The sequence below is a fragment of the Mastigoproctus giganteus genome, chromosome 6, assembly GCF_048544385.1.
Source record: "Mastigoproctus giganteus isolate SK-2022 chromosome 6, ASM4854438v1, whole genome shotgun sequence".
Classification (NCBI taxonomy): domain Eukaryota; kingdom Metazoa; phylum Arthropoda; class Arachnida; order Uropygi; family Thelyphonidae; genus Mastigoproctus; species Mastigoproctus giganteus.
This window is the reverse complement of record NC_143580.1, coordinates 210,134,475-210,147,046: the sequence shown is the minus strand read 5'-3', so window position 1 is coordinate 210,147,046 and position 12,572 is coordinate 210,134,475. Positions and strand designations below refer to the sequence as shown.

Here is a 12,572-nt window from a genome sequence, read left to right as displayed (position 1 = left end):
ACAACAATGCTAGGAATATAGTTAATAAATTTGATGAGCTTGAAATGCTAGTCAAGACATCAAAGGCAGATATTGTTGGGATATCAGAGACATGGTGTCACACAAACATAAGAAATGCAGAATTAGAATTTGGGGAGTACAATGTATACAGAAAGGATAAACAGGACAGGAAGAGAGGAGGGGTTATGCTGTTAGTTAAGAAACACATCAAATCTAAGGAATTGCATCCAATTGGCATTGGTGGACAATACAATGTTGAGTCTCTTTGGTTTGACATAAGCACTGGGAAAGGAAAAAAATGAGAGTAGGTGTGTGTGTTATAGGCCTAAGGAATCTGATGAGTATAGTGAGCAATTGTGCTGAGAAATAGAGTGGGCCAGTAAATCACAGTGTCTTATAATGGGGGAATTTTAATTTCCCAGAGACTGGCTGGAATTTGTGGGTTGGTCACTCGCACACTAGCGAGGCTTTTGTTGATTTATTGGATGATTGTTTTCTACTGCAGCATGTTCGTGAGGCAACTAGAGGGACTAATACTCTTGATCTGATTATCAGTAGTGATTTTTCATGCATTAAGAATCTGCAGAAAAAGGAACCACAAGGTGGCAGTGATCACAACATGTTGAAGTAGGATTTACTTGAAGAGGTAACTACCATCAGGGGTAAAGGGAAGAGTTTTGGCTTTCGAAAAGTGACTATGGAGGGCTGAGACAGTGTTTAAATTCTATATGGTGGGACTAACTGATGATGTTGCTAACGGCAAATTTAAAGTGGGAAGCATTCAAAGAATTAATCTTGGACACTACTAGGCTTTTCTTACCAATTAAGAAATATTGTTCAAGGTTTAGGCCTAAATTAATATCACATGAATTAATTAGACATGTGGCAGAGAAGAAAAATGCATGTGATACATATAAATTAAGAGGTGACACAGAAGCCTATGATAGATAGAAACTAGTCTGTAACCAAGTCACAAAGGAGGTTAGGCAGGCAAAGGCAGATTACGTGAAATCTTTGGCAAAGGATGCAAAGAAAAACAGCAAAGAGTTCTTTACTTGTGTAAACTCTAGGAGGAAGGGGTGAATCAGATTGGTCCACTTGATATTGATGATTCAACTGTTGAAGATCCTGCTCAGGTAGCTAACAAACTAAACGAATATTTTGCATCTACATTCACACATGAGGAGTTATTCAGGGAGGGGAATGCCAGAGGTGTATTAAACTCTGGCAGTAAGCTAGATAATCTTGTAATAACTAAGAGTAAAATGGATGAGAAATTGTTGAAAAAAAGGCACCTGGGGTGGATGGAATCTATCCAGTTATATTAAAGGAGGCAGCAAAGAAAGTAAGCAAACGCTTAGCCATAATTTTGAGAACTTTCATGGACTCAGGGGAGGTACCCATGGACTGGATATGTGCAAATGTGTCCCCAATCCACAAAGGAGGATCAAAGGGAGATATGGGTAATTACAAACCTGTAAGTTTAACTTCTGTTCCAGGGAAATTAATGGAGGCACTGGTTAAAGAAGCATTGTAGGATCATCTAGACAAGACTTCATTTATAGCTCGGACACAGCAAGGGTTTGTCAAATGGAAGGCTTGTCTGACCAGTTTGATTGGATACTATGATGTAGTCACAAAGGAACTGGATCCAAAGAATAATTTTGATATCATATATTTGGATCTTAGAAAAGCTTTTGATACTGTTGCACATGGAAGACTTCTGCACAAATTGGAGCAGTGTGGCATTGGAGGCAGATTGCTGCTTTGGATAAAGGGATGGTTGAATGGGAGAAGACAGAGAGTGGTAATTAATGGACACTGCTCTTTGTGGACTAAGGTTATTAGTGGAGTCCCCTCAGGGTTCGGTGTTGGGTCCATTGTTGTTTTCTATATTCATCAATGATATTGATGATAGTATATCAAGCTTAATGTCCAAGTTTGCAGACAATATGAAGGTTGACAGAGTTGTTAATGACACTAATGAAAGTATGCTGCTGCAACAGGATCTAGAAAAGTTGAGCAGAATGGGCTGAGAGGTGGCAAATGAAGTTTAACGTTGACAAATGTAAAGTACTGTATATGGGAAGCAGTAACCCCATAGTAACGTATCAATTGTGTGTTACTACACTGACAGTGGTAGAGATTGAAATGGACCTGTGGGTAATTGTGGAGGCAGATATGGTGTTTTCTGAGCAGTGCGGACAGTCTGCAAGAGTAGCTTATGGTGTCTTGTCAATGATATACAGGAATTTTTCTAGCAGGGATAAGGAGGTGATTATGCCGTTGTATAAGGCAATGGTCAGGCCACACCTTGAGTACTGTATACAGGTCTGGTGGCTTCATTTTAAGAAGGATGTAGAGCTATTGGAGGAGTACAGAGAAGGGCAGCAAGATTAGTGAATGGAACAAAGGATTGCTCTTATGAAGAAAGGCTTAAGTTTTGCAAATTACAGTGTCTGGAAACTAGGTACCTGTGAGGTGATCTGATTGAGTTGTATAAAGCCTTGAATAGTTTGAGCATGCTCAATGCATATGGGATTGTTTCTCTTGCTCAGAATAATCACCTGAGAAGGCATTAATTCAAATTGAGGAAAGACAGTTGTAGGATAGATGTGCGGAAATTTGCCTTTAGCCACCGGTTGGTTGATTGTCAGAACAAACTTCCATCTGATGTAGAAGTTCATAGCTTAAACAGATTGAAGGCAGAACTAGAGAAACATTTAGTGTGTGTGTGTGTGTGTGTGTGTGTGTGTGTGTGTGTGTGTGTGTGTGTGTGTGTGTGTGTGTGTGTGTGTGTGTGTGTGTGTGTCTGTCTGTCTGTCTGTCTGTCTGTCTGTCTGATGCTATATAAGCTTGCTTTCTTGCATCATGTGCCCTTGCTAATGTTAAATGTAGCTAATGATCAAAACTGTGCTGTTTCAGTTTGTGCATGCAAACGATATAGCTTATTTAAGACAAAAAGTTGTTTTCATTAGGTTTCTGTTTTTTAAATATTGTTATAAATTAGTAAAAAGTAGTACATTTTCTAATATATATTTTTTTAATTACTTATTATTTTATGTTTAAAAAGATATTGGAAAGGAAAACAAAACTTTTTATTGCAAACAAAAGAATGAAAGAGATATGGAAAAAGAAAAATTACATGGTTCAGTGTTAAAATACTTAAAGCCAAATGTGGATGAACCAACAACATTGACATTAGTCACTTTGAAATTCAATTTAGTTAGCCAGAATGAATTTGAAACTGAAACATCAAATGAGTATCACCAGCCCGAAGTTTGTTTAATGGATGTTCAAGAAATGGTTCCATGTGTGACAGTGAATCATTTGGTAATGAAGATAATTTAGTGGATAATTTTTCTGAAATGACAACAGAATTTAACATAGCAGATCCTTATTGTTGGCAAACTATTATTGATAACTGAACATTGGAAATTATAATTCAGAAAAAGTCCTGCAATGTTTCAAAATATGAAATTTCCTACAATTAGATAATTTTCTGTGTTACAATTTATGACAATTTTTACCAAATGGTAAAAAAAAAAAATTAGAAAGAAATTGGTTAGTATTCTCCCCAAAATCCAGTAGTGTCTTTTGCTTTTGCTGTAAACTGTTTGCTGCAAAAGAAACTAAGAGATAGTGTGGGATTTTCAAATTGGCAACATTTAATCTTGCATTTATAATGACACGAAATAAGCATGAACTTATTGATAAGTCCATACTTATTTCATATTAAGTCCATTCTTATATTAATAAGTCACTTCTAGAGACATGAAAACAAAACTGCTAATTCAATGTTAAATCGAGTTGTCTTTTCAGTTTATATGTTCTGTAGTAAGGCAGAATGACATTGTAAGCACAAGGACGAATTGGTTAAATTTTTTAATGGTGCTGGATACAGTGAAGCTTTCAATAAATACATTAGTGATGCAGAAGTAGAGGCAGAATTTCTGGCCTCACAGAGTTGAACCAAAACTTTGTCATTTTGATTATGAAGGTGAGTCTATTATGAACCCAAAAGAAATGTTTAGAGTTAAATTTTATCTAACAATTGTAGATACAGATTTAACTGCCATCCAAGAAAGGTTTCAAACTCTAAGTGAATGTAATAATTTGTTTTGATTTCTATGTAAATTTAGTGAAATGTCTGAAGACAAAATAAAAAGAGCTTGTTTTTTTTAAGTGCAAGTTTTTTTTATATTGTTTATATTTTTTACGTGTTTTGGGTTTCAATAAATATTAAATTTAAATCTGTGTCATTGTGTTCTTATTACTACTAAAAATGTTAGTTTTTGCCTTTTAAAGATGCAATTCTAAGGGATTGCCAAATATTTATGATACGCAGATGGTTAAGGAGCCAGAACCGACTGATTGAATAAGCAGGGTAAATCTCTCAGCCTTTCCCCATTAGAGTCCTTTTTAAAGGCTGAGAGATTTAAAAAGAACTCCATAAGCAGAATAAATCTCTCATAAACATACACTTTAATCTTTGAAATCTATTAAAAGTATTTTATTAAACAATGATTCCTCCCCCCCTAGAAATTTTTAAGGCTCGTAAAATTTCCCATCTATCTGATTTTAAAGTACCTTCTGATTACTTTCTAAAGCCTTCAGCCATCTGAAGCCTTTGTCATGCACTTTAACTGATATCTACATATTTATCTGTAAAAACTTCTTCTTAAAAATGTTCTTTCTAAAAACTATCTAATAAAGCTATTGAATGTTTTAGCCAAAACTTTTGTTTCTGTTATTCATTGTAAGTTGCAGTTCTTACTTTGAACATCTTTTGTTCCTTGGAGAATTTGATATTCACCCTTTGATCAGTTGTGATTTTAATCATGTGTATTTCTGGCAATTTACCTACTCCTCCTCTGTTTTTGGAAAGTGATGGATAGCTAGACGTTATTTACACAGATCGTTCCAGGGCTTTTGACTCTATTACATATATATATTTCATTGTGATATTGATTATAAGATTATGATATTTTAGCCCTTTGTTAACAATTTTGATATAAATGGCACATGTGGCCCTTTTTTTAGCAGTTGTAAGGATTTCACAATGATATGAAGAACAATATGTTCATAAAAATCAAGATTTAAGTGATGTGACATAATTTATTTTTCTTCATTTAAGAAAACACGTGATATTTGGAATTCATAAATTGTTTTTAATATATCTGATTTCAAATTTTTCAGCCAACCATAGCCCAGTGGATTGAATTGCTAACTAAACAGTTTAATGCAAGTCAGCCAGCATGTGAGGTATGTTTTTTATGTGCTAAATTGCAAACTGTATAATGAAATGAAATACATGGAGTAACTTGCACACAAAGCAAATATATTGTTTTTAATTTAAAAATTTATATGTAATAAATGACATTGTAAATAAAATAAGTGCATAGCTGCCAGCACTTCCTATTTAAAACTGAAAATCTTTTTCATTCAATTTGTCACTTTCTTCACCTTATTAGAGTTTCTCTGCATTTCTGCAAACTACTGTTTTCACTGTCTTTCTTTTCCCAACAAATAATAAAGCTGTATTAAAATCAGAATTTTTATAAAATATGATTTTTTTTTTTCTGAAGGTTTTCATTTCCATTTGAACATAATATAAAATTGTGTAACTTTTATTGCATTATAATAATATAAATTGATTTTTATTAAAAACTAATATAATTAAAGATTCAATTTCAAAGAAAATAAATTGTTTTCTCAGTCCTGACCCACATTTCTGATAGAGTCTAGAAATACGAGTCAAACCTCTCCTGTCAATAAATTAGTTGGCTACCTTCCTTGTCAATCACAGTTACAAAAGACCAATGAGAGACAAGTAGCAACAAAACAACATGAATGTTAAAAGAAATTGCCATGGTAAAACTTTAAATATATTATTAAAAAAAAAAAAAAAAAAATTAATGTAAGTTTACATGTTGTACCGTTAAAGTGATAATTTGTATGCTGATACAATCCAAAAGTATTACAACTTCATATATTTAATACAGTCATAGCAGAAACGGTAAAACTTGAATAAATTTGGTAATTTGTGGACATGGATTGTGTCAAACTGATTTTTATTGTGAATTCCAAAGACCAGAGCATTATTTCTGTATGGCTGCTAAAAGTCTGCTTACCTGAAACTCTGAATAGTGAGCAAGTTGAAAACTGAGTTTTCAGAAGCATCAAGTTGAAAATTATTTAAATTTAACTTCAATATAATTGTATTTGAAGAGCCAATTTGTCATCCGATACCACTGTTTGGAGAACAGTTTTTGAATGTTTCCTTCTTTTGAATCTATTTCCTTCAATATCAGAATAAATATTGAAGGAAATAGATATTTTTTTATGAGTTTTTGCCTAATTCAACAATTTTATTATGAAAAAAAAGAAAGAATTGATGTACAGTGGCCCTTGGTTGGGAAAATTGACAAGCACACAAGGAAGTATGAAATATAACAAGCTATTCCAAGTTATCCTTGGTATTTTAATAATTCCTCATAGCAGTGCTGAGTGACAGGAATATCGGACCAGATCTAAATAAAAATTCAGGTCTATTTTTGTTGAAGTTTTGGAAATGCTGTTGACAGCCAAGTCTGAACAGCAATGCCATTGTTATAAATAAAACTTTGACTCGTTTCTGAAGGGGTGCAAAGTCTAATACCGTATCTTTCTTGAAGCAATCATAATCAGTTGATGTCTAACAGATAATTCAAATATTAATCCACAGACAGAAAAATATCACGTAAATAAAATTTAAAATAATAGTATAGTATGCAGCCCTGTGGTTATCAGTGAAATTTAATTTCTGCTACAGTGTGGATTTTAAAAACCTCCAGCTCTTTCTGAAAAATATCCTGTTTTTCTTTCTACTATGAATACCTAATCACCATATTTTTGAAAGTTAGAAGTTGATAACTATATAAATGCATGTGCGCGCGCACACACACACACACACACACACTGGTGTTCAAAGAAAATGCATCACCCCTTAGAATTGTAATTGACATCCAAATAACGTAAGTATGTGGCAATATTTCTTACAGATTGCATCAGATAAGATTGACATGGGTAGGTGATGACATCTTATTGCATCAGCTGTTACTTTCAACTATATAACCACAGTCTGCAAGAGTTGCAGTCATTCCCTGCTTATGTAAGGATGGCGAGTTATGTTCAGTTGACGCCACGAAGAAAGAGTGCTATTGTTGCTTTACATGAGGACAGATGTTCTTCCCGTCATATTTCATATATTGTTTTTCAATCAGTAGACAGTAAGTAGATTTATTTCCAAACTAAGAATACTGGTTCTGCTGATAGGAAAAAAGCAACCAGATGCAAACGAGTCTCTATGCCAAAACAGGACTGCATTTTGAAGTGCTTTTGTCTTAAAAACCGTAAAGCTTTTTCGTCTGAGCTGAAAAGAGAATGGGAAGAACATACAGGAGTGGTAGCAAGTGCAGTAACAGTCAGAAGATGCCTCTTCAAAAATGGACTTGTAGCTCATCGTCCTAAGTAGAAGCTCATCCTCACACAAAAAATGAAAAGGGGCTGATTAATTTTGTGTAAGGAGCATCTCAAATGGACCCCCAAGCAGTGGAAGTCAGTTATTTTCTCGGATGAGAAGAAATTCAACCTGCATGGCTCTGATGGGAGACAAGCAATTTGCTGTAGACCTAGAGAAGAATGCCATCTCTACGGTGTCTAAAAGTGAAATTCTCTACAGCCAAATGATATGGGGCTGCATTTTGTATCGCACAGTGGGTCACCTACAGTTTATAAAAGGTTCAGTAAATGCCAATGGATAGCTGGCTATATTGGAAGGCAAATTGCTGCAAACCATTAGAGACCATTTCAACCTGCCAAGTAACTGCATCTTCCAGGACGACTCTACTCCTTGTCATCGGGCAAAAAGTGTAAGTAGGCACTTTTATAGTTACTTTAGCTTCATTTCTGCATTAGAGGTTCGACAATGAGTGAAATTATGCAGAAAAATATGGAATTTGCAAAATAGAAAAAGAATATCAGAACAGATTAATGCCATCAAAATAGAGATTGAATATTACATCAGTCTGTAAAACATATTTTGCACATATTTTTCAATACATTTATTCAAAAATATGTGCAAAACTTTCTTTGATATATTCTAGAAATCAAAATAAGAAGATAAAAAAGCCATATAAACAGTCCAATTCTAGTAATGGATCTATGGTTGTCAGTTTTTAAATTTGTTTGAATTTTAAAAATAAGCTTTGGAGTTTTGGGTTATTAAAAATAACAAAATAATAAGAATAGGTAGATTACCCAATATAAGTAAACATTTTACTAGGTGCATGTGAACTTATTCTTTTTTTATTTTTATTATTTTTAGAATATGTTCCAGAATATTTTGAAGATTCTTTTGAAACACCCTTAAATCAATTGGAACTCTTTTAGGTCACATAAAAAATTATCTAAGAGATAGGTCTTTCTGTTAACTACTTATTTAAATCAAAGTGATTATCTCTTCAGTTATATTTAATAAATTTTAATTTCAAAAGTAATTTAAAAGTTTGTTTTTGTAGTGGTTTTTAGATCACATGGCAGAAAACAACTGGTGGCCTATACAGATACTCATTAAATGTCCAAATCAAGTTGTGCGACAAGTAAGTAAAATTTTAATTTATTTATATTATAATGTTGAAGATGTGAAATTTAACTTTACAGTACCTCAATGTTTAACAAAATATTTTTACATGTTTTCATTATTATGTGGTTTTCTGTTAGGATTTTTTTTAATTTAACACGGGCTCTCTGTCATTATTTAGTTTTTGTGTGGTTGATTACTAGTTAATTTCTTGAGTGTTTTGTTCATTGATGTTAGTTGCTTGTTATTTGTGTGTGTCAAAAAACCTAACCTGACATAATTTCACCTATCTACTTACACTTTATCACGATTTAATATTCACAATAGTAGTGGGAAATGACACAAGGAAACAAACTTATACAGCATCAGCCAGAAAAAAAAAAAAAAAAAACCTACCCATATCAGATATCCATCCTCTCTCTCTAATAAGTTTGTTCCAATAACCAATCTCTTTGGCTGAAAGCAAATTTTCTCATATCTGTCCTGCAGCCATCCTTTTTCAATTTAAGTTTATATCCCCTTATGTCTGTTATCCAAGAAAGAATAAGGTTGCCATCAGTATATAGTTTACTCAATCCATTTAAAACTTTAGATGGATTGAGCTCGCCTCTCAGGTGCCTAATTTCCAAATAGTGAAGTTTGCACAAAATGTTTCTCTGAATAAGTCTCTCTCTAAAGTTTTGCTTTCTCTGCCTTGGTAAGAATATTCCATTTTGTACCCCTGATTAATTTTGTTTCTCTTTTCTACACCCATTCCAATGGGTCCACATCCTTCCTAAAACAAGGCTTCCAGTAGACCTGTATGCAGCACTCAACATGCAGCCTAACAACATTGCAGCCTGCTTGCACTAATTTATCTCTGAACTGTTTACTGCAATTGTCAACAGTAAGTACCACACTGTTGTTTTGTCTTGAAATTTCCAAAAATGACATTTCAGATTGAAATTACTATATTCATATAGAAGAATTGCTCAAAAATAAATAAGTTTTCATTGCTAGCGATGTCATAGCAGTCAGCTTTATCATGGTTATTTATTGTTTACTTATTACCATCACACACTATATTTTCAGATATTCATACTTCGTTGTGGAACTTATTTCTGCATGATACTGTCATAATATAATTTTTGATTCTTATGATTATCAGCTTTCATTGACATTGTCTTTTTTTTTTTTTTTTTTTTGAACATTTTTAGGATTACAACATTTTTGATTACTGCATATAAATAAAGAACTGCTGTGTTTTGGATATTTTCATGTATTATCATTACATTTTATACAAGTAAAAATTAAGCATTTAAAAGATTATAATTTTGTGAAGGGGTGCAACTGGTTTTTTTTTTCACAAATCATTAGTGCATAGTAGAAGGTGCAAAAAGTAACGGTGCCTCCGTAGCCAGGTGGGAAGGAGCAACAGTGCATAGCACATGCTTCTTGATTAGACCGGGGTTCGAGCCCGTCACCACCAAATACGGAGGATGCGGAAAGGTCAGGGAATGACCACCGCATATTCCCGGAGCAATATGGCCTTAGTTGCTAATGCTTCTAAAAACCAAACAACAAGCAAAAAGTAACCAGCATATCCTAGTACAAAATGAACAGCAAATAATAAAGGTGTTTCTGGGAACAAATGGAAAATCATCTTTCCCTCTACCCTACCCTACCCTACCCTACCCTACCCTACCCTACCCTACCCTACCCTACCTGTTTCCCAGATCCTGAGAATCTCAAAGTAAAAATATATAGCACTTAAAAAAATATATCATAAAATTATGGCTTGATATAATTTTCACCTTTTATATATTATTTCTTGTAATTACAGTATTGATTAACAGATTATTCCTTAAGAACTGTTGTTCCAAATCAATTTTAAATTCAAGGCCACATCAAATCAACCATTTAACTGAATGGACAATTATATTTTCTTTCATTCTCTGACTTCCTGTTACCCTTCTACAAGAATTTCAGTATTGTGTTTATAAAATCCATTTGAGTTTGAAGCAATGAATGATGACGTGGCTTCTTTTTGACAGTCTCAAAATCTTCATGTTCTTTTCCATCAAGATAGCGGGATTTTTTTTTTAAATCAAACCCAAAACATTAAAGGTATTAGAGCTTATACTACTTAATGCTATGCATGGATTTAGCTTTGAGAATACAAAAGATACTTGTTGGCATATTAGAATTGAATATTTGTAATTTTTTAAGAAAGACATATAAAGTTGTCTTGAGTCAAACAGTTAATGGATGTTGACTAGTTGAGGCACACATACCCAGGGGGCTCACATCTGGTGAGTATGGGCTTGGCACACTCAGGGTCCTGAGCTGGATGGATACAGATCATTAAACTGTATGCCTTCTTTTTAATAGAGTCAAGGAGCTTGACTAATATTTTGGGGGTGCCTCCGTAGCCAGGTGGGCAGGAGCAGCAGTGCATAGACCGGGGTTCGAGCCCGTGACCACCAAATACGGAGGATGCGAAAAGGTCGGAATGACCACCGCATATTCCCGGAGCAATATGGCCTTAGTTGCTAATGCTCCTAAAAACCAAATGGTAACAATAATAATAATGTTTCGGGAGCACGACACCAGATGTGGGAACAGTATTCCATGGTAGGATGGATTTGAGATTTTTATGGGGTGAGAAGTTCTATAGAAGAAAAGCAATGCTGAAAGCAAAAAAAGAAAACCCAGTTTTTTTTTATGCAATAGAGGTAATATTTGTAATGTGCTTATGTCAACCGAAATTATAATCCAGGATAAACCACACATTTTTCATCACCAGATGAAACAATTCAGGAGGATTACTTGAATTTAATGAGAATACAATAAGCTCAAATATTTATTCATTGGATGACAATATGTGGAACCCACTTTATAAGTTTTAGCACTTTTCCTACCTGTTGTAAGTTGTGATATATGGTTGAATGAGGTAAATTAACTTTATGAGAAAATTGATCAAGTGAATTATGGTAATGAGACCCTGATGATCTTCTGGAACCACTATTTGCTTTTCCTTGCACTTAAAGCTTTCTCACCTTTGTTTGTTATTTGGTTTTTAAGAGCATTAGCAACTAAAGCCATATTGCTCCGAGAATATGCGGTGGTCATTTCCTGATCTTTCCGTATTTGGTGGCGACGGGCTCGAACCCGGTCTAATCAAGAAGCGTGTGTTATACACTGCTGCTCCTTCCCACCTGGCTGCGGAGGCGCCTCTCACCTTTGTAATTCATGAGGTAAGAGAGACTGATGAATTGTGCTCTACACTGTTACTGTTGTTTGGTTTTTAGGAGCATTAGCAACTAAGGCCATATTGCTCCGGGAATATGCGGTGGTCATTCCCTGACCTTTCCGCATCCTCCATATTTGGTGGTGATTGGCTCGAACCCCGGTCTAATCAAGAAGCATGTGCTACGCACTGCTGCTCCTTCCCACCTGTCTATGGAGGCGCCAAACTCTACACAAATTATTATTAACTATATAGTATCAGTGTAAATACACCATAGTTAACCCATATATTTGAACTACGTATGTAGCATAGAGGGCATCGTTTTAATTGTATCTTATAATGTGGTTGCCTTCACAACGAGATAGCTACTATTGCATTACTTCAAATACTGATGATGAAGCCGCACAGCTTCGAAACGATCGTCTGGGTGGTGGTACCGCTGAAAATAAATAACAGTAGTCTTCTCTACTAGAGAAACGTTATTTATTTGAAGTAATGCAATAGTAGCTATCTCGTTGTGAAGGCAACCACATTATGAGATACAATTAAAACGATGCCCTCTACGCTAGATACGTAGTTCAAATATATGGGTTAACTGTGGTGTATTTACACCGATACTATATAGTTAATTATCAAAACCCATAAGGATTATGCCCCGTGCATTTAATTTTCCAAATACAAATTATTATATAAATATAAATAAATTTAGCGGTTATTTAG

General features: G+C 34.3%; 1 protein-coding gene across 1 annotated transcript in view; it reads left to right on the top strand.

Annotated features, from left to right (window-relative positions):
- The window catches only part of puf (ubiquitinyl hydrolase 1 puf), a 1,022,896-nt gene that overhangs the window by 580,793 nt on the left and 429,531 nt on the right, over positions 1–12,572 (top strand). Inside the window, exons 52-53 of the mRNA XM_090376705.1 lie at positions 5,200–5,265; positions 8,562–8,642. Of these exons, the coding sequence (XP_090232831.1) occupies positions 5,200–5,265; positions 8,562–8,642 (147 nt within the window). The remainder of the gene's footprint in view (positions 1–5,199; positions 5,266–8,561; positions 8,643–12,572) is intronic.